The sequence below is a fragment of the Amborella trichopoda genome, chromosome 3 (genome assembly GCF_054954075.1).
Source record: "Amborella trichopoda isolate Santa Cruz 75 chromosome 3, AtrichopodaSantaCruz75HAP2 v2.0, whole genome shotgun sequence".
NCBI classification, from domain to species: domain Eukaryota; kingdom Viridiplantae; phylum Streptophyta; class Magnoliopsida; order Amborellales; family Amborellaceae; genus Amborella; species Amborella trichopoda.
Genome location: NC_142338.1, coordinates 25,351,299 through 25,378,329, shown reverse-complemented (window position 1 = coordinate 25,378,329; position 27,031 = coordinate 25,351,299). Strand labels below are relative to the sequence as shown.

Below are 27,031 nucleotides of genomic sequence, written 5' to 3'. Positions count from 1 at the left end.
ATTTTGAGAAAGCAATAAACTTAAAAACAAAAAAATTATAAATTTCAGAGACATTTTTTAAATATTCCTTAAAAAATAAATATTTATGTTTGTTTTCCTTTTCATCTCCTTTTTCTTCTGGGTGAGGTTTGTACAAGGTTGCAACCTTAAACAATCAAATTAAGGTGAACCTCCAAACTTTTTCATGAGATGTGTCGAAAATTCTTAGGATAGTGTAAAAATCTCTTTTTATCTCTAATTATAAAATCTTAAATTCCATAAAGAGTTCAAGTCCAATAGATCTACGAACGTATGAAAATCTTGAAAATGGATGGTTAAGATAATGTGTTATAAAATATACTATTTTTAAAACTTGAAAATTGAAATCACTTTTTTTTCCCATATCTATACATCTCAATCTCGAGATCATCAATTAGATGTTTTTCCAGTATCAAATAACTTTTTTAAAGGATTTTATATGTACAACTTAATTCTATGTCAATCTTATATAAATTTTGTCCTTTTAGTTTTAAGGAAAAGTAGACTGAGACAATTTACCTTATGTACAAGAAGGTTACAATTAATCTTGTCTCTTAAATTTCAAAATAAGTAGTTATAAAAATGTTATTGAATTAACACAACGTTCAAAAAAGGAAATTCTTAAACTTTGTGATTCATCCTACGCCATCTAATTTGAAATCTAATGAGTGAAAATATTGACCTCTTTGTAATAAAAAAAAAAGATTTTATACAATGGGACCATTTACCTTTCATACAAGGTCGCAAGGGTTTTGTTAGGCTGCACCACTTGTGGCATATACCCTTAAAGTCATCAACATTTTTGGACACTTAGATACCTTATATAATGTAGTAACTTTTTATCTAGGAGTATTTTAAGTAATTAATCAAGGGTAAAATAGAAATTTTTAATAGAAACAAAAGTATTTATTAACAATATTGGACAATGACATTACCGATATGGTGTGTGACATCACCCTCAAGAAGCATTAATTAATTGTTTTTTAACTACTAATAGAATGTCACTATTTTATATAAATATCCATTCTACCCTTCTAAATGACCAAAAAATACCCCTACTTGAAAAATTTCATATTCGAATCGAAAAGTATTTAAGTATCCAAAAATAATGACTTTACGGGTATATATTGAGGACTTTAAGGGTATAAGGGCATATATTGAGGACTTTAAGGATACACAAGTGGTTGAGCCTAACACCCTTATTTGTAACCATCCAGTGTAAAATAAAAAATGATGACTTTAAGGGTATATAAACAAGTGGTGTAGCCTAATAAAACCCAGTAACCATCCAAGGTGATATCTGATTATATGGGTGTATCATAAAATTCGAAATGATTATATGGGTGTATCATAAAATTCGAAAAAGTTTCTTTTAAAGTCTGAGTTTGGTCAATAGAATAAATACAGTACTCGCGTTTAGATACAATATCAAGATTAATTGTGGACTTTATAATAAAAATAAATGGTCCCACTATACGCGTTTCCTAAAAAAGAATGGTCGCTAGACCATCACTTCTTGTAAACAAAGGTTAAACAATTCGATGTAACATGTGGGACGGAGGCGGAGCAGCTCTTAATTCTGTTATGGCATGCGGGCTTTAAAAACCTTGCTGCTAATGCAGTGCATCTTAGAACTCCCGGTTGCCTGCCCTTGCAATTTTGAAATCAGCTCCACTAGAGAATAAGAGAAATGGTAGTTGAGTTCAGAGTGAAGGATTACGTGGCCGAGGACGCTGCCCACTCCCTTCGTCGTACTCCCACAACTCATCATCCTCTCTCCAACCCCACTTCTTCTTTCCATCAAAACCACCAGCAACAGGTCTGCTTTTTTTCTCTTTCTCTCCCCTACCCTAGTTTCCCCCCTTTAATCTGGCGATTTTCGTTTCAGTTTTTATTTTTGATGTTTCTCGCTCTCTAGAATGAGCTGTTATGTGTAAATGCTGAAGAATAGCTGATGTCTCTTTATTTTTTTTTTGAATGGGTTATTTTCTTCTTAATTTGTTTATCTCTGTATAGTAGGACCATTAGTTTTTTCTCTCCCCGTGGGCCGTTGGGGATTCACTCATCCTTTTGGAAAGTATGCAGTAATCTCTTTCTACCATGTTATTCTAGTTGCGTGCTGTTCTCTTTCCATCTTTCTTTCTCTTACTACTTGATCTGATGATTTGAATTGGGACCTTATAATTCAGATAAGGAGCTCCGTATAAATTAATTTTTATTCGCTTGTGATTTTAAGTTTTGTGGAGTGCAAGTTATTCATGCAAATACTTGCTATCATAGAGGTGAAAAGCTTGACGAAATGTTCTGACCTTCACCATTTGCTCTTTGGTATTCCAAAGCAAGCTATTAACTGTCATTTCATGAAAATTGATCCTATCAATCTAATGCAATGAATGGTTCGACCATTGACCTGGTCGCAGCTAGCATCTAGGTGCAGGGTAAGGGTAGCCTTTTCAGAAACTGAAGTTAAAGAGCTGGTGTTTAATATGGCTCAGGACAAAGCCCATGAACCTGATTGTTTCTTTTTATCTAGGATACAATTGAGGTTAAGTTCTTGAACTTCATAGTCAATGTAGGATGGTAATGGAGTTAACGTGAAGTTCATTGAATTCAACTGTATAAAAGGGTAGGGAAGGTTACCATTAGGGATTTCTTGAGACTATATATTTGTCGGAGGATGTTATGAAATCATAGAAAAAGTATCTTGCAAGTGTTTGAAATATATCATACCCCTAACGATTTCTCTTAGTTAAGGTTGTTTTTTAAGGAGAAGGATATCCTTGCTGGAGCTTCAGGCTCATGATTTAACAGATTTTAGATGTAGATCCAAGATTCTTAATTCACTTGCCGATTTGAATTAGAAACAACTATTTCCTGGACACCTTTAGAGAAGTGTTTGGAAGACCAGCTCGGCTTGGCGAATCTCTCCTATAGGAAATTGATCTAAATCGGTGAATCAACTATCTGGATTGGTGGATCAGCCAGTTTAGTTAGGTTTTAAAAGAATTTCAAGAAATTGCTAAAATTTCTTAAAAATCTAGGGTTTTAGATTTCTAAAACAAGGGGCTATTGCATTATGGATTTTTATTATTTTATAGAAAATACGTAAATACACAGAACTTGTTTTATGTCTGAGTGTTTATTGACCATTACATTCATTTCACATTCAAAATGAAGTTCAAAATGCAACTTATTGCAATAAAGTGAATCTATAAGACCATACAATTATCAAGAAATTATATTGTTAGCATTTATCAATACAGTGATTAGGAATTCGAATTCTTGCACATAATGACACTCGTATATATTGTGCACCACAACTACATACACCTCATAACTCTGTTCTAATATAGAGAAAAGATAAGTAGATCTAGTATAGATCATTGATGGATGGTAGTTGGAGTCCCCTCATACGCACATCATGCTCATTAAAAGATATGGCGCTGGTTGCTAAATCTATGAATATCAAAATGAAAAATTATTTTTCTTACAATATTAACATGATTAAAATTATGTAATAAATATATCATTTACTATAACAATATTAATTATCATCATCATCAGCATAACCTTTTTTCAATTAATTGGGGCCGGCTACAAAAATCCTGGTTCGCCATTCTGCTCTATTAAAGGTCATATCCTCAGTGAGGCCATAAGTCCCCATATCTTTCTTAACTATTTCCAATCACGTCTTGTTGGGCCTACCCCTTGCCCTTTTAAGTCCTTCCACTTGAACTAACTCGCACCTCCTAACAGGTGCTGTACTTGGTCGGTGCCACACATAGTCAGACTCACCCAAGTCTACTCTCTCTCATCTTATTGCCTATTGGTGCCACACTTACATTCTCTCGAATGGATTCATTTCGAATTCTATCCCTTGTCTTGCAACTCATCCATCTCAACATCCTCATCTCCGCTACAGTCATTCTATGGGTATATTGTTTTTTGTTTGCCCAACATTCAGCCCAATAAAGCAAAGTTGGTCTTACAACTATCCTATAGAACTTGCCCTTCAGCTTCATTGGTATGCAACAATCACATAATATTCCAATTGCACATCTCTACTTCGCCCACCGAGCTCTAATTTTGTATGCGACATCTTCATCAATCTCTCAATTTTACTATATTATTGACTCAAGATATCGAAAGTGTGGCATTTTTTATACTTTCTGGCCGTCAATCTTAACTACTTCCTCGTCTCTACTCCTATTATTACTAAACTTGCATTTCATATACTGTCTTAGTCTAGCTAATTTTAAAATGTTTGGATTCTAGAGCATCGTTCCAAAGTTCTAACTTTGTGTTGATGCCTTTTCGGGTCTAATCGATCAAACTATGTCATTTGCGAACAACATGCACCATGGTGCTTCATCCTATAGGTGCCTAGTTAAGTTATCTATAACTAAGACAAAGAGGTACGGGCTCAATGTTGACCCTTGATGTAGACGTATTGTCACTGAAAACTCACTTGTCTATCCACTAGTTGTTTGTACACTAATTAGCACTCCATCGTACATATAACAATATTAATTATAATTTCATTAATTATAATTATGATAATTTCATTTAATTATAATTATGATAATTATATCGAATCATTAAGATTTAATTTAAAAATTATTAGCTATTGTGCTATATTGACAGTTATAGAAATCTACTTTATGTGTCTTTGGTAAATAATTCCTTGAGACTACTTTAGTTGTTTTTAATAAATATTTCCTTATGACGTTTGACTCAATAAATGGTACTACTTTATTTGTCCAGTATTATTTGCCAAAAAAAACATATGGACATGTTTGTAGCTTGTATTATTTACCAAACACATGCATACCCTAGTGATGACATGCACAAGAGAGGGAGTAATGGCATGCACACGAGAGAGGGAGAGATTAAATCGGTAGTAATGGCATGCACACGATAGAGGGAGAGTTTAATTTGGTACTAATGGTTGTAATGGTATGCACATGAGAGAGGAAGAGATTAAATTGGTAGCCCTTGATAATTGATATAAGAGAAGAAATTGCAAGTGTTTATGAAGTATATTTAGTCCCCACATGTGAGATATTATTAGGTGGTAAGAAAAGCGTACTTACCTGGGACGTGGCTACCCTATTCTGCATGGTGGGTTGGGTTACTCTACCTTCTCTCGTAATGAGAATGGTCAATAGAAAATTAATAAAAAATTGAAAAATAATGAAAAAAGCAAATATAAGCGTGCTGAGCATTCCTAGGTCGCCCAATTTCCTGACATAACCGACCAGTTATGTCAAAGAAGTATTCTGTTCTGTAGGGGACCAGCCGATTCCAATATAGATTGGCGTTGTTCCAGACACTGCTTTACAGTGAACTTTGGTGACTAAGGAAGGTGGATTCCTCCATGTATGTTTGTTTCTTCTTTCTCAATCATGACCATTAGACTCCTTAGAATTGTTTCATAAGAAACACAAGATACCATGGACATGTATCAGGTATCCCCTTATTTGATGGCATCGGCCTCTCCAAGGCCAAACCACATATGAACGAAGTGGACCATGGGCCCCAATTGGTCCAGAAAATAAACCAATTTATAATAATTGAAATCACGCTAAAATAACTAGAAAATCACCCAAAGCAATGCTTGATCTTCTTGTTCTTCATTGGCCTACGATCCTCCAACCAATGTTAAAAATGAGAGGTGGCCACCTAGGTGGTTGGGGTCCGGGCTGCCTAGGCGCTAAGGCAGCCGCCTAGACCCAAGGCGGCTTGTGTTGTCTTTTTTTATTTTAAAGTTGGACCCCCACAACTCCCCCCATTTTATTGTATATAGAATTGTCTTCTTTTATTTAATAAGTAAGTTTTGTATATAATATATTGTTAAGATATTGAAAATACAGATCAGACATAAACATTTACGACATTAGACTGTAATTGAAATAATTATAACTCAAAAGCAACATTAAAAGATAAAATCAACTCGAGATGTCATTTAAATCTCGCAAATCACAAGTCATTCACTAACGGTTCAAAAGTTTATAAAAAAAAAATTGTGGTTTATGAATCATACAAGTAAATTCATGTATAAAACTAAAAAAAAGAAGTAAAAAACAAGATTCATTCGGTTTGGGGGCAATGGACTTTTTTATTGAATTGTTTTCCCAAAGACTCAAGCTGCATATCAAAATGGGCAAATAATAATTCAAATAGATAATAACATATTAAATATATATCACAAAGCGAAGAATAACATCATTAGACATTGTGGAAAAAAAAATACATAACGTAATAAAAACTATTGAAATATACTAACCTTTGTAAAGTGGATTCGATATCGGGCCAAACCGAAATGTTTGGGTTCCCAAATCTCCTCTTTTACAGCTTTTATAAGCCTCAAAAAGATTGAGGATGAATATCGTTTCATATTGTGACCGTTCGAGGGGGTCGAAAAAAGGTTCGATCTCTCAACAAATCTTCAAATCTAGTTTTTATCAAGTTGTTTCTCACTTAAACTTCACTAAAAATGTTTTTTGGGGCAAGAATGCCCCCCCAAAACCCTTTTCTCCCCTTTTAAAGGAGTAAAATTACAATTTTACATGTTTCTCAAGTTTTTTTATTTTTTTATTTTTATTTTTGTCCCCACCAAGGGTCGAGGCGGCGCATAGGTGCCCATGACTAGGCGTTTTTTGAAAAAAGGCCACCTAAGTGGCAAGGCGGTTGAATTTTTGTTCATTGCCTCCAGCAAATCATCAATATTGAAGATATAAAAAATCTCCATATGTGAAGGAAGTGTAATTGTCCATCTTCTTCAAAATCTTGATTCGTCTTGTCTTGTGGTCATTGAACTTGTTTTACTTGCCTGTTGGATGCCTTTCCTTCTTGAGATATACCATCACCCCATCACCCATATTAAATTCCTTAAAGTGATGAAGTTTATCTGCCTCTTCTTTATATTTGGCTATATTGGCCTCTAAGTTAGCACGCACCTGCTCATGAATTCCTTCTTCTGCTAAACCAATTCGTCGACAGTAGCATGACACTCCCCATTAATTTGGACAGGAACCTAGTTAAATGAATGGATAGGGTTCTTCCCATATATCACCTTGAATGGACTATTACCAATAGACTTGCTATGAACACTGTTATAGGCAAGCTTGACTTGTGGTAGATATAGATCCCACTGCTTCTTCTTTTCCCTCACAATACTTTTGAGAAGATTTCCAAGTGTACGATTTACCACTTCCGACTGCCCATCTGTCTATGGGTGATAATGCTGTTGAACTGTAATTGAGTACCCAATTTCTTCCACAAAGTTCCCCAAAAATTGCTAAGAAATCTAGTATCCTGATCTGAAGTATCGTCTTAAGAACACTATCCAACCTCACTGGCTCTTTGAAGTACATAGTAGCAACACGCATGACATCCAAGGTCTTCTTACGAGCTATAAAATGAGCCATCTTTGAGGATCTATCCACTACCTCAAATATAAAATTCACACCTCTTTGAGTCTGCAGAAGACCCAATAAAAGTCCATGCCAACACCCTCCCAAGGCGTACTAGAAAGTTTTAGTGGAGAGCAAAACCCTGTATTTTGTCCTTTTTTTCTTCTTTTTTTTGAAAGTAGCCCTTTATTTTGTCGTTATCTCTTAGTCAGCTAACACTTACGGTATCTCGGCAAATTGCAACATCCTTCTTCAAATTTGGGCAGATAATATCTAGACTCCATCAATGCTATGGTTTTGTCAAGACCAAAACTGAGACCTCCTCCATGAAGCTCTGCTATGAGAGTCTAAGGGAACCTGCAGGTGTACAAAGACATTTTCCTTTAAAGAGAAACTCGTCTTGAATAAGAAAATCACCACTAACTCCATCATGGCACCGAAGCCATATCTCCTTGGAATAGAGTTCATCATCATCATTATAGCTTTTTCCCCTTTAATTGTTGGCTACACGAATCCTGGTCCGCCATTCTGCTCTATTAAAGGCCATATCCTCATTGAGGCCATAAGTCCTCATATCTTTTCGAACTACTTCCAACCACATCCTTTTGGGCCTACCTTTTGCGTTTTTAAGTCCTTCGACTTGAACTAACTCGCACCTCCTAACGGGTGCTGTATTTGGTCGGCGCTATACATGGCCAGCCCACCTAAGTCCACTTTTTCTCATCTTATTACCTATTGGTGCCACACCTACATTACGAATTTTATCCCATCTTGTCTTGCAACTCATCCATCTCAACTTCCTCATCTCCGCTACACTCATTCAACACCATAGAGCAAAGCTAGTCTCATAGCTGTCATGTAGAACTTGCCCTTCAGTTTTATTGGTATGCGACAATCTCCTTGAAATGGACATCATCTGTATAAAGATCCTTCCTAAATTCAAATTTAATGATAGTACTTGTCATGGTAGCCAGTGAAGCTTATCTTTTAATCAAAGGATCTGGCACTCTGTTTTGATTGCTTGCCTTATGCCAAATGACAAAGGTACACTCCTGCTAATAGGCTACCACTAGCATGTCACTGATTTAGTTTATGTTTCCCAGTAACGTATTTCAATGCTTCATGATCTAAGAATGTAATAAACTCCCTCTAGATCATATAGTGGTGCCCATGCCTGAAGGCTTGAATAATAACATAAAACTCCACATCATATGTAGAATATTGCCGCTGGGCGAAGGCAATAGGATGCCATTCTTGGCTCAACACTGCACCACTCCTTACTTGCAAAGCATCATAATCCAGCTCGAAAACTTTACCAAAGTTAGGAAGAGCCAACATAAGCACCTAGTCATTTTTTGCTTCACCATACAAATGCCCCCTTCTTTAGGGCCTATTTTAGAAAGTAGCCAACCTATGACAACTGCGAATATCATGCATTGTACTAGGAGTAGGCCAATCGTTGGTAGATGCTACCTTCCTCTGGTTAACTTAAATGCCCTCAACTTAGACAATATAACCAAGAAAGATTGTTTGTCTTGAATTCTCACTTTTTAAGATTCACATATAGCTACTGTCCTTGTAGCAGGTTAGACACCAACCGCAGTGCTCCATATGCTCCTGCTCACTAATGCTGTATGCTAGAATATCATTAAAGTAGACCACTACAAATTTCTGAATAAAAGGTTGGAACACGTAATTCATCACCCTTATAAAAGTATTTGAAGCATTGGAGAGGCCAAATGGCATCGCCAGCCGTTTATAAAGGCTCTCTCGTGTTTTGAATGCAGTCTTCCACTCATGGCCAAGCCGATTTTGGACTTGATGGTATCCACTTTTCATATCTATCTTCGAAAACATAGTAGCACCAGCCAACATATCCAACATATCATCAAGGTGTGGAATTGGGAAGCAGTACTTGATCATGATCTTGTTAATAGCCCTACTGTCCATACACATGCACGAATTCCCATCCTTTGTCAATAAGGCCGTGACTGCGCATAGACTCCTGCTCTCTTGAATGAATCCCTTATGTAGAACCTTTGTGACCTGTCTCTATAATTCTTCATACTTCTTTGTGCTCATTCTATATGCGGCCTTGTTCAGTGGGCTAGATCTTGGAATGAGTCTATGTGATCTTGGATATCCCGCATGGGTGGTAACTCGTCAAGAAATCATCCAAGATGACATTACTATAGTGCCTCACCAGGGGCTCTAACTAAGGTGGAATGGAACTATCTGGCTGCTTCTCCACTTAGACCACTCCAAACGACAACTGCACTCCTCTAGGCCATCTATAACCTCTGCCAAAGAAAGATGGTTAATACACCCCTCATCTGATTTGGCTGTATTTTCCCTCTTAGATCAACCTAAAACCTCTTTTACCTCATCTTTGACAAAGGAATAAGTCTTTTTGAGCCCATCATGAATAGTGCACCTATCATACTGCCATGGTCTACCCAACAATAAATTACATGCATCACATGCATACCATCACCCATCACCCCATATCTCATTTTTGTAGTGCTTTCCAATAGAAAAAGAAACTGGATAGCGTTTAGAAGCTGTTACCTCATTTCCTTTCTTGAACCAAGCTTATCTTGTTTGGCTTTTGATGGCTTTCTGTCTTTAATTACAGCTTGTCCAGCATCTTCTGAGGAACAATATTTTTGTAACTCCCCCCATCAATGATAAGATCTCGAATCTTCTCGTAGGCAGTGCATCGAGCATAAAAATATTAGTACGCAACCAATCTGCCTCGTCTCCTGCTTAGGTTATAATCATGCTGTGCCGCATCACCAAAGCCTCACCATAGTCACTAAATGTCACTTTAGGCTCTTCTTCCTCAGGTTCCACATCATAAATAAAGTCTCCATCAAATGATGCCTGCTACCCTCTTTGAAAACTTCCTCAGAATGGTTTACTAATTTTCTATTCAGGCATTGAGAAGATTTTTGTCTAATTCTTTTATGCTTAAAGAATTTAATAAGACTGCTGTTTGAGCGATTTGGTTAACTAGTACTGCCCCCAAGACCAAGACCCATAGTATCCTGCTGTTTGGTCGATCTAACAGGTCGTACAAAATTCCCACTTTTACCCCTAAAATTGCTTCAACGGCCAGTTGTATCAGCCTGGACTTCGCCCCACCTTGATGATGGACGCCTCTGTTGAGCTTCAACCTTAATTGCAAGGTTGTAAGTTTCATATAAAGTCCAGTAACGCTATGGCACCATCGCATCTTTTATAGGTGTTTTAAGTCCACCTACATAGCAAGCTAGGGATTGTTCCTCTCTTTCAACCTCATTACTTCGAGCCATCAATTGATGAAATTAATCAGTCTCCTCTTTCACATTCTGTTTTCCTTAATGAAGGTTATTCGTCCTATGACAAAGGGACTTTAGATAATTTCAGGTCGGTATTTTTCATTTAATGTCTTTTCATCCTATCCGACGTATTAATTTTGAGCTTTTCCATTTTCCCTCTTTTAGTCTCAAGTTGTTCCCACCATGCCAAGGCACCTTTCTTCAACTTTATGTCAATAATCTTTACCTTTTTATTTTTTGTAACCTACTTATCAGCCAAAAAATGTTTCTATAGTATTTAACCAGTTGATAAACTCTCCGGATAACGTCAAAGTCAGGAATATCAACCTTCATGTCGATAACTTTAGAGTGGTGCCTCTCACGTCTAGGTCTTCCGTCGCTATCCTCCTCTCTCAACTCCACATATGGAGCACGATGGTGAAAAGTATTAAATTTGACATCTTCGTGGGTGGAAAGATCACCTTCTTGCCCATTATTGATGTCCTCGAGTTGCTGCGTAAGCTGCCAATCTTGCTTTCTGAGGTCTTTAATCCTCTCCTCCGAGGTCACGAAGTGAGTCTAGAAAAATCCTCTTTCCATGATCCCTTCTCCTTGCTATTGGGTTCATGGAAATCATGAAACCTGGGCAGAAAACGAATAAAACCTAACTGAGATCTGCAAGATCTTGGCAAAATTTAGCAAACCTTGGGCTGAAATCAACAAAAAGTTGGCTGATAGCAGCAAACCTTAGCCCGAAATCAACAAACTCCATACTTGGTTGTAGTTATCTAGCCTTACGGTCGAAGAATCCTGAGCTCTGATACCAAATTGATGTAGAAAATTTAAAGAAGGATAGAGAATCAGCAATATTTCAGACCGACCAAGCACAAGTAACCAATAGAAGAAACAATAGAAGAAACCTAGGGTTTCTTCCTCAACCCAACTAGGATTTCAAATCCTCAGTTTTTCTGTCTTTTTTTTTTCCAATATGAAAATCACTGGTATCCTCCCTCTATGCCCCACAAACCCCTTTAATAGTATTATTTAATATTCTAAGGACATTAAATATCCATAAAATAATTAAAATTACTCCAAAAGTCCCCACTTAAGTTACTTGAAAAATAAATGGCCTTGACTAAAATGGCTAGAAAGTCCCCAACTTGTCCAGAAAGTAAAAGCAATTAAAATAACCTAAAGTAACCGTAAATAACTAGAAAATCATCCCAAGCAATGCTTGCTCTTCTTATTCTTCTTGGTAGCCCTCCTAGGGTTCATGTCCTCCTGAGATACACAAGAATTAGGAGGAATATGCTGCTCCCGTAGGAGATACTCACCACTCTGTCCACTTGATGCACTTTGCGCATCATCAGATATAGGTCCCCCTAGGAGACCATGTGGGTCCCATTAGGATAAGTTTTCCTTATTGCTTTATTGCATTGAAGTTCTATTTGTAAATGGAGCTCTACCTTGTATGATAGGACTTCTTAGTTTCCCATTTGTTTGAGTTTCTTTTACGTTTAAGTGACATTGTTTCCTAATTATGTGGGTACCCTTTTTTATGTACTAGGAGGCTTAGGCAAGTCTTGAGATTGCTTGGTGTCTTGGCCAAGGTAGGATTGGGGTCAAAAGTCGCTATAAATACTTGTGAAGGCCAAGGGCCAGAACCTTGCTTTGAGTAATAAAATTGCTTCTTTGTGAGCTTTGGCTGTGCTGATTCCATCTTTTCTGTGCTCCAGATTACACGACTTCTTCTGCTGATTCCATGAAAACCTTACTTGTATGGTACTCCTTCCTTACCAAGTTGGGTTCTTTCCATCTCCATCCTAACCCTAATTTTTTTCTGGTGCCTGTTCAATATAAGGTTAGTTTCTCTCCCCTCACTATACCCTACACGACCTTCTTCAAAACCTTGTTGTTCTTAGAACAGTAATCATCTGTTCAACCTTAACTCTTACTTGCAACCTACTCTAACTTCTCCTGTTTTTTCACGCTGTTTTCATTCCATAAAAACATTAGTTTCTCCTACATCCATGCACACACCTATAAATTATCTTTTCTAAACCTAAACCATAAAAAGAATGCTGTCTGACTAGGATTCGAGGAACCTGATTCACTTATCGATACTTGCTAAGTCCAGTACAACACAACCGTACAACTTATGCCTGTCTATATGCATAGTTATGTAAAATTATGCATATTTATGTAAAATTAATTTATGACTTTTTATTAATAAGTCTTTTTTTGAAGACGGTGACACTATATTACTAAATTTCAATATGTTCTCATTAGAAGTGAGAGAAAGGCAGCCCACAGAATGCTCTTTATACACAAATTGTTTTGTATGGAAAGGCGTGGGTGGGGGGGGGGGGGGGAGTGTGAGAAAGGAAGGGGTTGGAGAGATTAGAGTATTTAGTGTAGAAGTGAGATGGAGAGTGGGTGAAGAGATTGAGTGGAGACAGGAGAACTAAAGTGGGAGGAGAGGCTAAGATGGGGAGAAAGGGTTCAAGTCACTCAAAAGGAGGCAGTCCACCTTGTTGAGTGCTCTATACAAAAAAATACAAGTTTAAGAAGAAATCGAGAAAGAGAAAAGAGAGAAGGCAGCCATTGGAGGGGTGTGATTATCAAAAAAGAATAGGGGCCACCAACCAATTGGGTGCTCAGCTAATGATGAGAAGGTAGTGAAGACAGTCCACAGATCGGGTGCTCAGAGTTTGGCTGCAGTTGAGTTTGAGAACCATAGTTTTGGATGGTTGTACCTGCCGAAAGGATGAAAAGAGAAAAGGGGGGAAAAAGAGATGGAGTGATAAAGTTCTAAGAGAGTGGGATAAGAAGAGAGGAGAGGTGGAAAGGAGAATGACAATGAAGAATGAAGTTAGCTTGACAAAAGTTGAACATGTTGGTCCAAATCAAAGACATGTTTGTCCATAAGACATGTACGGTCCCAATGTATTTCAAAACAGACACGTGCCATACAAAATGCAGAAGCAGATCTTGTTCTGCCTGTGGATTCGTGTGTCTACAAGGCAGACACGTCGTGTCTGCGAATCCAAAAAATGAAAAATTTCAGACATGCACTTCAATGCGTATTTCATGAGTATGCATTCGTGTATAGTGTGTTGGTGTGTCGGATTCTCCTAAACATGCGCAGCACTCGTGCCCTTGTTTCATAGCTGTCTAGTTCTAAGAATAACAGATTTTCATATATAATTGAGTTCTAAGCACGTATTCCTCAGGCATGTCTTTCGTGGATCTCCAGGCAATAGCTCCAAATATGTTTAAGCAATCAAGAGAGCAGATTTTAATAAAGTATTCTGAAAGTTTTGTTGTACATTTCATCTTGATGGTCATTTGATGGCTGAAAGGGCTTCTTAATCCAATGACAGATGACAGTCTTGTGGTAATGAAGGACCTCATGTCAAACTATTGTATTATGGGTTTTGCTAATGTCTTTAAGAGGTGAATGTGATGGGTGATAGTTTGGCTAATATGTGTGCTACTAAGAATATAGGAAATTTATGGAATTATGTGCCACATTGGTTTCTATTTTGGGATCCTTCCTTTTTTTCATACACACGTGCATGGACATACTTGCACACATGTATATTGATTTGTCACCTGATGCTCTGATTCAAATTCGACCTCCTTTCATTTAAAGATGCATGTTGGACCTAAAGTTTCACTGGTTGATAATCGCGACCATCATGCCCATGAATGTTAAAGAAAAATATTGAACCTTAAAAATTCAACTATTTTAAATTTGTCTTTGACTGTTCATTGTAATCCTTTGCAGATCAATAGATCTGCACTACTCTTTTAGGTTGTTATATCATGGATTTGTAGCAGACTTGCATCTAGTTGATAAGGATGTATTTTAGATCCTAAATCCATCTATACGATGGATTTTTGAAGGCAACCACATTTGGAAAGGAACATACCATATGCTTTCTCATACATGCACGTATATATTTATAGATACACACACACACCACATATATTCAAAATTTAAAAAGAACTTAACATGGAAGGTGTAAGCATGAGAGTTGCATTTCTTTGGACTGATGTTATTTAAATTTTGTGCTAGACTTTTTGAAGATGATTTTATTGTCCAACTCCTTGTACTTTATTCTTAGATTTAATTTTAATGGTGCAATGTATACCTTAGTGATGCTGTGATCTAAAATAGTCTTTTGATGTAGATCATTGCTCATTCTTCTGGACATTTTAGTGTCATGAGTAAATCAACATAGCCCTTGAATGCTTTGACACTTTGATAACATTAGAGAATATATTTCTCAAAAAGAAAGGAAAAAGCAAAAGATAACATGGGAACATTATAGTTATAGTAACTCTTGATATTACAGTTATGGCTCTACAATTGGACAAAGTTGAGGACTTATCTGACCCTCGTGTTTTGGTTTGCATTGGGAGATTACCAATAAAACGTCTTCTGCTCATATAGAACATCATCCTCTACCATTGGTACAATTTTTTACGGCAGAAACTTTAAATACATCACTTTGATTCAAGTAGTGTATATTGATGCAGCGAAATTTGAGGGAAACAGTAAAAACAACAAGGAGCAAGCCAAACACAAGCACAAGTCGAAGAAACCTAGGGTTCTTCTCCATACCCCAAACTAGGGTTCCAAAAGCCTATGTTTTCTCTTTTTCAATTTCTAAAAATGTGGAATTCCCCTCTCAAGGCCCCACACATCTCTTTTATATTATAATTCAATGTTCAAAGACATTACATGTCCGATTAAAATGACCTATCCTAACTTAAAACTTAAATTTCTTAATAACAATTTTACCCCTGTGAATAGTACCCATGAATGGTACTCATGAATAGTACTTGTGAATAGCTTCTATAAAATAAACAAAAAAATATAAGAACCTTAGAATCCCAAAAAAACTAAAAACCCTAGAAATAAGCCCTAAAAGAAAACTTTAGCATACATCCTTTAAAGTTGAATAAAAATAAAGACTAATATCAATGTTTCCATCCATCATATATTTAGAATCAAGTTGTGTAAAGATTGTTTGCCTGGTAAAAATGGCCTTGGCGTTTAAAAAAAAAGGGTTCTTTTTCCTGTCAGAAAAAAAATAGGCTGTGTTTTTGAAGTTTAGGTTGATAATATATTGTTAGTACTTGCATAGTCTGTAATTTTTTTTTAGAATTTTTTTTTATAATTGTTTTTTCGTATTACTAATTAATGAAATGTATGTAATGGTTCTCTTTCTTTAGAATCATTGTTCAGATAGGGAGAAGGTTTCTTTCAGTGATCCATTGACACAACACAATGTGGAACCTGTGATTTTCATGGGTGAAGATGTCAAATTTGTATCTAAAACTGCTGTAGGAGGGGACCTGAAGGAATTACATGAGGTATCTAGAAAGGAATGGGTCAACTTTAACAGGACCTTAATGCAAAAGTTCCCCGTTGCGAAGACAATCAGAATTGCATCAGTAAGTTTATTTTCCTTCTTTATTTTAGACACATATCTTCAACTTAAGAGAGTAATCCCTTTTTTATAGAATTCATGAGGCTGTTAATTAACAGTATGGTGTTTGGTATTTGAATGTGGTAGCCAATCATAGCCAATGTTTGAGAGTTTTCCCTGGAAAATCAAGTTGATTTGATTATATGGCTTCAATAAAACTCTAAAACTGCGGGAATAAATTGGGTAGTTCAGCTTTGTCGTCAATGGAGAGGTTTGTACCCTAGACCTTTATCAATATAAATGGGGGAATGAATGGAAAGGTTTGTACCCTAAACTCTAGAACTGGGGGAATACATTGGGTAGCTCAGCTTGGAATAGGATTTAGTTATTGATTGTGATGATTGGAATACCCATTCAAGCCTTTTGGCATTTTGCATTAGAAAAAACTACTTATATCATGTAAATGGGTATACCTATTATTCATCCTCCCATTTGCATTTTTGATAAAAAGATTACTTATGTCATTTTAATGGGTATACTATTATTCATCCTCCCTTTTGCATTTTTGATAAAAAGACAATCCTTAGGTTGTCATTTGATGGATTTTGTAAAATTTAGCTTTATTGTTCAAATCGTTTGAAGGTTGAACACTCTCAAAACTTGTAGAGCACATGGATCTTTTAGATTTATCCATCTCTGGAAGTTTCATGTACTTTCATCATTTTCGTAGAAGCTAGTTTTACCCTTGAATATTTTCCTTTTGTTACCATCTTTGCATTTATATTATTTTATGCTTCTGATGCCTACCTCAATTATCTTGGTGCACAGACATCTGATGTTATTTTCAGAAATGCCAAAGGTCTGGTTTCTGATATAGTGGTGGGATCCTTTTTCATTGGAAACACTTCTTTGCATAATACAATGAATCTATATTTATAAGGCTTTATCTGAAACAAGTGTGCTTGATGCACTATGTAGCATCTGGAAGGTCTCTAACAACCTTGCGCCTGGAAGAACTAGATGATCCCCAAAAGATAGCTGTACAGGAAGTGAAAGTCATCACCCAACAGGATTATGTGTTGAGGTTGCGTGAATTAAATGATGAAATAGCTAAAGCATGGAAATTTGAAGATCGTGTAACAGCTCTGAAACTGTCTATCAAGGTAAGAATCTGAGATGGACTTATATGATTCACATGCAAGCTGTTGTTGAGAGCCTCTCTGTCCTTGCATTTTCACATTTGTCACAAATTGTGTACCGTCTTCTTCACATTTGCTGTCGCTGTTTAAACTTTTTGTGATGGATATGGGTCTTTGATAGTTAACTAGTCGGTGTAAATCATAATCATCATTTGCTCCAGGCTCTTTGGTCATTATTGTTGTTTGCGGGGGTAGGGGCGAGATCGTTGCTTGCTCAAAGTTCCCTGTTTAGAGAGCACATGGGATTACTTCCCCTGGAGTGCCCCTACATTACATGTATGTATAACATATTATCTATGTACCTAACCTGGGAACTTTTGCGAGGGAGTGGCCCTAGAATATGTTATATTTGCCCAATTTCATCATATGTACTATTGTCTGTTTTATATAAATCGAGAGGAGGACCCTTTTTATTCTTTGGCCAAGTGTCCTTTTTTTGTTTTCAATTCTATCCTTTTCCTTTTATATTATATCCATTTCAATATTTTGTCTTTAATTTTTTGCATTATTCATATTGGAAAGTGATACTTTTTTCCCCCTTTTCATACACTCTCTTAAATGAGTTATTAATGTATATCTCTATAACAATTCCTATTATTAAGTGGTAGGAGAAACGTTTCTCTCTATGTCCATGCCCTCTCTCTCTATTTTAAAAAAATGCTTTCCTTTTTTCATGCACTCTCTTAAATGATTTATTAACATGTTCCTCTTTTTTAGATTTTTACCTGCTCTCTCTCTCTCTGTTAGATCTTTTCATGCTCTCTCTCTCTCTCAACATATCCCATCTGTCACCCTATCATTGTCTCTCTTCCATGTCTTTTCCTTCTCTCCCCTCTTTTCCTTCTCTCTTTCTCACTCTCTCTCCCCCTATCATTTCATTGAAAATATTTGATTTATCTCAATCTCTCTCTTAACATGCATATTGAAACCCAATCTTTACCTATCCGCTCACATCTCAAATTCCATGCATTATCTCTCCCTTTATCTTTAATAAATGCTCCCTTATTTTTTGCATAATGTGATCTCTCCCCCTCTCTCTCTCCTTGCTAGAATATTTTAATATAGGTGGCATTAATAATTTTATGGCAATGGATATAGGTAATATAGTAATAGCTCATTCAAAAAAATAAAATTATTTGAAGAGTAAAACAGCATGAAAAGATGGATGCCTCTACCTATTTCTTAGAAGGGTCAGCATAGTCTTTGCAAAGCATTTAAGGATTTTTGTAGAAATTGGTCATTATTTTCAAAGCACAAAAATTATTGTCAAAAATGAATTTGATCTTAAAAATCATTGTTAAAAATGAATTTTGATCTTAATACATTTCTACTGAAAAACAAAAAATAATTCACTAATAAATTCTAATGCCTTAAAATTTCAGATCCACAAACATATAATCCAATTTTCTTATTTATAATATTTCTATCAATACTATGTATAGGAACTTTGTTAAACATATTTGTAACATTTGAATAATTTATATATTTTTAATTTCAATATTCATGTTCGAAGAGCCTTACTTTATTTTTAAGTTAAATGAAATATTGGTGTTATTTTTAGAATTTTCGAAAAAGTATAGATATAATTGCTAATTTTGTATTTTAATAATTTTTATAATTATATTTTATGGTTTTGTAATTATGAATTTATAATTTCAAAAAAACATGTGATTAATATACTTGCTTTAACTTTTCGAGAATCTTAAGTAATATTTATTTAATTATGCATGTTACTTATCAAAAATTATTATTTATTTTTGCTCCTATCTCTTCCAGCTTCCCTTGCTATTTTCCATCTGCATTATGTCGCTCTTAATCTCTTGGTTTTGAAATTTTTTTTTATCTTATAAGGTATCACATTCTGTTATTTTTTATAAAAATATTATAATTACATTATTTCTTCTTCTAGTATTCTTTACGAAATTTTAAACTTCTTAATTATTAATTTTTATATTTTCAAATTGTCTATGATGTAATTCATTTCTTTTGATTGTGATTTTTAAAATTTACAATATACTATTTAGAAAACAAGCATTGTTTCTCATTTTGTAAAGTTTGAAAAATTCATATGTTTTTAGTTAGAATTTAATGTTTTATTTTATATATTTCACCAGTTGTGTCTCATTATTTTTTTGTAGTTTATGACACTTCTATCTTTCTCATGTCATCTCCTCTATAGGTATCTCTTGCTAAGACCTATAATCATCATCTCTTCAATATAAGGGAAGGATATTATTAGTCATAAATTATAATATGGAATGACAATTCCTGTGCTTAGTAAATAAAGTTGTATAGAGTATTTAAAAGTAAAAGTCTTCTTACTCCAAAATCTTCTTTGTTTTATTGCGTGCCAATAAAAATTCAACATTGTAAAATTCTAGAGCAAAGTGTGATAATCGAGTCTTTGTTTTTTTTTAATTCTAAAGTAAGTATGCGAGTTTATTTATTTATTTATCTTTTCTCGATTTTGTTTGCTGTTGCAGGTCACTAGGCTTCTATCTGATACATCCGTAAAAGAGTTTTATCCTACACTATTCGTTCTTGTTACGAATATTTTAGACACATTAGGTAGCTTGGTATGGGAGCGTATCAAAAGAAAGGCAGAATATGATGATAATGGAACCTTGGTCTGCTGTTTGCCTGGTTAGTCGTTACATTGGACTTCATTCTTGTTTGAATGTTAATTTCCTTTAACGATTTTGTGGACTGATCTTATATATATATATATATATATATATATATATATATATATATATATATATCTATAGGAAAATGACCTTGTGAGTCTCCCACATCCATGTGTGTAGGACCCCAAAGGATCACCATTAAATTTTACACAGATCTCTAGAAAAGTCAAGTCCCACACCCATGTGATAACTTTTCTAGAGATCTGTGCCAAATTTAATGGTGATCCTTTGGGGTCCTACACACATGGGTGTGGGAGGGTTTTATAGGATCATTACTCATATATATATATGGTATTCTCTATTTTTGAATTAAATCTTGTTTTTTTTTTTTTTTGAAACTTTATATCCTGTTTTTATTTCTCTTGCCTTTTGCAATATGTGTGCTTGTGGAGTACCTTCTCTCCTGAGCAATCATTCTTTCAAAATTCGATTTCCTGGAATTGTTCTTAAATTTGTGTACAACCTGTTGAAATGCTATGATTACCTAAACAAATCGTGTTTATTTCATAAGGGATCTCAGAAATTGGTTTTCGAGTTTTAAGGCTTTCATAGAATGTGCGAACAGTTACAGTTGTATATGTGATTGAGGTGAAAGCATTCTGTTTATGAAGAAAAAAGTGACTACACTTCCAGGGGATTTGGTAAAGAATATGGTCTAATAAGGGTAACGACTTGAAACTTTCCCCTAAACCTGTCCCAAGCCCAGGTAAGGGAGGTGGTTGCATTAGGTAGACAGCCAGCGTAAAGTTTTGCCACATGTTATCATGAATTCTAAATTTATGGCATGGTGTAACTGGATGCATATAGCCAACCCCAAATCATTGGGGTAAGGCTTGGATGACTATGATGATGATGATGATGCTGATGCTATGAATCTTTCGATTTTTGCCCAAATTTTGCTTTGATTATTATGATGCTGTAGTTCCATCGTGCTGTCTCTTGTCCTTTATGCACTATGATAACTTTTCCTCTTTCGTAGTAAATCTAATGATTGAGGTTATGAAGAAGGCCGGCAGGGGCTCTTCTTCACCTTTTACTTTGACTCATTAGTGTCAACCATTGTGATCAGCAGACAGACGTCTTGGCAGCCTTTGTTGCTATCTTATGTTTTTTTAATATTGTGTTCAAATATTGTTGAGGGTGCTGGGATTTATTTTTTCTTGTTATGCGGTACCATGTTATGGAATAGTTATTTGGTGCCAACCATGTGAATCAATCTGGACACCAACATTCTGGCTGATGCATGTCATTGATCACCCATTTTAGCTGTAACGCAGGCCTTCTGTCGTAGACCTTGCATGTGAATCCATGATTCTGTCTGTGTTTCTGACAACAGTATAGTATTTAAGTTAAATATAATAAGATGGACATGACTTGTCCTTCAGCATCCTGTGAAGCACTCCCAACTGGCTCCTAACATGTATGTGTTTATCAAATTCTGCGACACTCTGATCATAATTGAGAAGTGTGTTTCTTCAAATTGCTTCTGGTTTAAAGCTGCATATTTGTTGCAATTTTCCCTAGAGGCACATAAATTGAAGAATCTTGTTTGTAATTACAATATCGGGAGAGACCAATCCTTGGAGTCCTTTTGGCAATCAGTCTATTTTGCTCTGAATATATTCCTTTCACAAACATATGCGATATTCAGTATTCCACTTGTGCCCTTGTTCATTTTAAGGTGTGCTTTTAGGCAGGAACAAATAATTATAAATTTTTAGGCCCTTTGTCATCTTTGTAATATGTACTTGAGTAGGGAATGAGTTCCTGGAAAGTTAAATTCTTTTTGTGCAAATTCTGCATGGAGGTCGAGTTATCTGAAACATGGTTAATAGTTCACATCTTTTGTGATGCTATAATTCTTGATTGGTCACTCCAATCAATTCTAAAATGTCACACTTTTGTGGATTTGTTTGCAGAGAACTTCACAACTAAAGATGTTCGTTCAGAGGCAAAGGAAACCTGCAATAACTGGTTTTGCAAGATTGGTTCGATACGTGAGCTACTTCCTCGCATGTAAAATTGTCCACTTTTTAAATTGTAGCTATAAATAGAATTTTGACATACATTTTTTGATTTAGTTCGTGAGTGTGCATTCTGATCTTTACAATGGATATCATTGTTTAAATTCATAAATCATTTTATTCGTTGGCAATATAATCGAGGAATTTGGGAAATGTTTTTTACTTTTAGCTTGAATGACTGAGCTTCTAGTGATCATTGGGATTTTTCTACTCATATATTTCCCATACCAATATCCATTTTCTAGTTTTAGTCTCTACACCATTTGGAATTGTTATTACTTGTTATTACCTGATTATATAGTTACTTGTGTGTTGCTTTTTACTGTTGCTGTTGTTTGTGAATATCACCTTAGTGATTGATCGCAAATTTTATTGGTATGAGCATATTCTAATATCTTCGAAGGAAGTTAGGTAGTAGTAGCTACTAGAAGGCTATCTATTTTGTATGGTCTTGTATTCCCCTCTGAAAACATTTCATTCTTAGTTTTGAGTTACCATTTCCTAATTTTTCCCAGATTTTGGTTCTTGTAATTAGGATAGAAATATCCGTAAATAGGCAGAGTTGGTTTGTTTTTAGATGTTTTTGGGCACATTTTTTGTTCTTATTATTCTTGTGATCTTTATTTTATATTAAACATTTTAGGCAATATGATGCATGCATTTGGGAGATCTACAGTGCCTTATGTTTCTATGAGAAACTTTGTTGGCCTCATGAAATAATTGGGGAGTTGCACTTTATGAAATGGATATCTTGCTGCTTTTTTGTTACGAGAAATAAAAGTCGTTTTCTCCCTAGAAGTTATTTCATATTTGGGTGCTCTCTTATCATGACAACTGTGACATAATACTTGAAATACTTGGATTGTAGTGTCTCTTTGCTCAAGTATTGACCATGAAGTGGCCACTAGGATATTAGAATACAGTGGGCTCACCTAGAAATTATTTTCCTTTAGAGACGTTGATTGACCTTGTCATACAAATGGCCATAAATCAACCAAAGTTTTGTATATTTAATGGATTGATTGTTATTCGTGGAGTAACTGAAGTTAGGAAGTTGGTGCATACAGTGTGTATGGTAACAACGTACCCTTTGGTTGTAGTAACTTAGCTTAGGTATGCTGAAGGATTTACAAATGAGGAGAAACAATTTAATGATGAAGTCATTAATGCATAATGGGACTGCTAAACGGTACCTGGCTACCATAAAGGAGAGATTGAGGAAGATGTTCCTCATAGGATTAGAGCTGAGTGGACATCTTATGTGATCGTCGCTTACCAATTCAACTGAAGGGGAAGTTCTGTAGATTGGCTGTAAGACCAGCCATGCTCTATGGGGTGGAATGTTGGGGGCTCAAGAAACCATATATCCATAGAATGAGTATGGTTGAGGTGAGAATGTTGAGATGGATGAGTGGTAAGATAAGGAAGGATGGGATTCAGAATGAATACAATCAAGGGAACTTAGGGGTAGCCAACAGATTAGGGTTTGAAAAGCTAGGGGATAAGGTGTTAATTTCAAGTCTTGATTGAAGATAGCTTACCAAGGGTTGAATGACTTGGATGAGGCTTCCCTTCACCCCATAGATTTCCTATATCAATTGTCAATATTGCTGCAAGTAAAGAAGAATTTTCTAGGCCTAATCAATCCCTATATCCTATTTCAATGGCCCACATTGACGAAAGGTTTTTGTTTTTGTATTACTGTGTCAAAGGGAAACATGTATGAAGATAAAAGATTGGCATCCCTCAGGTTGGGGACTCGTTACAACAAAAAATAAAGGGCTAGGAACTTCCACGAAACCCTAAAAATGGAAAAGCCACAAAGGGGGATCCTTCCTCAAACATTTGAATGCTATTCCCTATTGTTGGAATCTGGCGGGAATCCCAAATGCTATGGAAACACCGAAACAAACGGATCAGATAGAAATCACTTAACTTTTTCCAGATCTGATTCTTCTTGTGCGGTTGATGCGTTCCTCACATCTTTTTTGTGTGTGTCTCCTCTAGTTCAGGAGTTCGATGCCTACATCCTTAGGCCAACTGCCGCTTACTAGAACTGGCAGTATAATATACACATTAGAAATCCCGAGCCTTTGATGGAAGGCTGAGCGCTCTTGTATCATTTATTAGTTTTCTTTTATGGCTTTTAGTGAGAGAAGACTAGGAGAGAGAGAGGGGAGCTTTTGGTTGTAGTGAGAGAAATATTTTTGGAGAGATACTTACATCCCCATGTGAAATCTCTTCTTTTCTCTCTCTTGAAGAACACTATATGGAAAAATATCCCATGAAGGAATCTTCTTCAAAAATTGAGTTATCTTACCTCTTTTGGAATGTTCCCTTAAATCAACCTTATCCCCATTTAGAAATCCCATATAATATGGGATTCCCATATCTTTTATCTCTACCACCAATAATTCCAGAATTTCATAGGCATCCTCTTTTTTATTAGCCACCAAGAATGCTGAAACTATCATGGATATCCTTGCACCCATAAAGGGGCTGACGCCAAATCCAACATCTCCCAGTCGTCATGCAGTGGGTGCACTAAAAGATGTCATCATCTTTTTGTGATATATCACAGCACAAGAGCCCTCTCATACTTTGTCAAGAAATACGTCGTGAGACCTTAAGGAGCAATCCATCTCTGCAAAGAGAACCACATTAAGTCTCCATCAAGCTAACGTGGAACACCTCTTTTTTCTTATTAAAATAATGCTTCTACCTACCTTAGACTCAATTACTCAAGTCTGTCTTAGACTTAGTTGGTCACACCAGATTGATTATCTCTACTAATCCCTTGTGAGCTACTTTATACTTAGGAGACTACTCAACCCGTATATGTGCTCCCACTCAGCTCTTCTAATAAAAACATCATTCTCATCCAAGCTAAGAAATTCAATTGCAAAAATATTGTATTATATTATAATAGTTTTTAAAAAACATTTTGGAAAAGAACACCCATCATCAAAACCTCAAGTTAATGATCTTCTAATTAGAGTTCACTTATCTCTTTAGGTACCATTCGGAGTGTGATGCTAACGGTCTTCCCGTAGGCCTACTATTATTCCTTTTTGACTTGACTATTTTTGTAGCTCTGTCTCCAACCCAGTCGAATCATATATGATCATGAGAAAGCACGCTAAAGTAGTAACATCAAATCTCCACTACCTAATATAGTCATAGGATCAATACGGGCACTCAAGTAATAGTGGTCTCGCTAAGCACGTGGTATGAGTCACACTTCACGGTGTAAATGATAAACAATACCAGCATCCACTTCGGATTTTCACCATAGGTCTTAAAGCAGTCGCAACCATGCATCATGTGATCGCACCCAAGCAACTAACCTGAGCATCCTCAGTGCTCACATCTGGCTATCATATAGGCTATATGATTTGGTGGGATGACATAAACATATAGATCATGTCGATTCCTAACTATGGAATCTCATTTCGATCTCGTATTGAGGCGATACACACCCTGTGTGTGCCTCATCCTCCAATGTCCTAGACAATGAGAGTGGTCAACACTTTGCTGATGATATTATCTAACAATGAGCAAGTGTCCTAGTGCACTAGTGTGAATGTGCAATAAAATCATGTGTGTTGTGAACAAAGTATAAAACCATAAGTGATTTACCTAAATGGTAAGTAAAAAATAACGTCCATGAATTGGAAGAGCCAAACAACAATGGTGGTGCAGAAAACCAATTCGGGACTCCCAGGTCCCAGTTCCATGACACAAGCCCTAGACTTCTTTCAAGCTATAGGTTGAGTCATGGGGTATACTAGTGGGATAACATGTTATGACTGTCTCTCTCCTTTCAATGACACCTAACACATAGTGATACCCAGTCTCTACGTGCTATGTCAAATTGTGATACTTGGGATCATTTGTGAAAGCTTATGCCGCAATGTTATCGCCAAAACATGCTCATAGGCTCTCTAGCACTCACTATGATGCCCAGCTTTGCATGTTCCTTGTGAGCCATACGCTCTCCCACAATGCGACACATCAATCCATATATTTTGTATTCATCTGGGACATGCCAACTATGTCGTCTGACTTGTTGCACCAAGGAATTGCTCCCATTCCTAGAGTGGAGACATTTTCTGATGTCAACCGTTAGTAATCCAGATCATCATCTAATTAGGCTTACTCTATCCTGATAGTGGGGATCATTTCCTAGAAAGTTCGACGAGTAGTCTATGGTTCTTTGGAGATCTCGGAGTGTCAAGTTCACTGTCTGCCAATGTTTCAGACTTGGATTGCTCTAGTGGTGGCTTACGAAGCCCCACAACATATCTTGTGACGTTCACAACATGGCATTAATAAGACTTCCTACTATATTCTTATATAGTACCAAATCATCTATTTTATTAGTCTCCATCCATGGACAGAGATTTAGACTAAGCATATGACCTTTCTTGACTTGAGTATCGATGGACCCCCAATCATGCATCCTTAATCTTTTTGAGATTTTCCTAATGCAAGTCAATCAAGACAAACTTAAGGAGCCTCTCCGAATGATCGTGCTTGATCTGAACATTTAGCATGTCCTTCACATCGAAACTGGAGGACAACCATTCTTTAGCAGTATCGATCTTCTCCTTGTCATTCCTTGTCATTAGGATCTCGTCAACTCGTAATAACGAGATCATGGAACTCCCACTATTCTCGATGATTGATCCTTTCAAGAAATATGATATGAACAACCATGTGGTCACAAGTTGCAGAGCCTAACTCACTATAATGGCTAATGTGTGTTAAATTAATATTATTCTCACCACCAGGGAGAATCTGTCAGTGTAGTTCACACACTCAATTAGGTAAGCCCTTTGCCACTTTCAAGGTTTTGTGTGTTGTCTATAGTCCCATCAACCTTTCTATCATATGGAAGATCCACGAGTTCCTATACTAGATTTTTCTCCATGGAATTCTTATCTCT

At 36.1% G+C, this 27,031-nt stretch overlaps 1 protein-coding gene across 28 annotated transcripts in view; it reads left to right on the top strand.

The window, feature by feature from the left end:
* The first annotated feature begins 1,445 nt into the window (after positions 1–1,445).
* LOC18437299 (uncharacterized) overlaps positions 1,446–27,031 on the top strand; it is a 122,302-nt gene continuing 96,716 nt past the window's right edge. For 14 of the 28 annotated variants that reach the window (XR_016050989.1, XR_016050988.1, XR_016050987.1 and 11 more), the window contains exons 1-6: positions 1,448–1,837; positions 15,977–16,198; positions 17,002–17,032; positions 17,152–17,336; positions 19,856–20,015; positions 21,979–22,075. Coding sequence is in view for 8 of the 28 variants with exons in the window: in XM_088860366.1 (XP_088716492.1) it covers positions 1,709–1,837; positions 15,977–16,198; positions 17,002–17,032; positions 17,152–17,336; positions 19,856–20,015; positions 21,979–22,075 (824 nt within the window). In the remaining 20 variants the exon portion in view is untranslated. Of the gene's footprint in view, positions 1,838–15,976; positions 16,199–17,001; positions 17,053–17,151; positions 17,337–19,855; positions 20,016–21,978; positions 22,076–27,031 lie in introns of those variants that run through there. The other 14 variants (XM_088860379.1, XM_088860376.1, XM_088860377.1 and 11 more) reach the window with 6 other exon arrangements.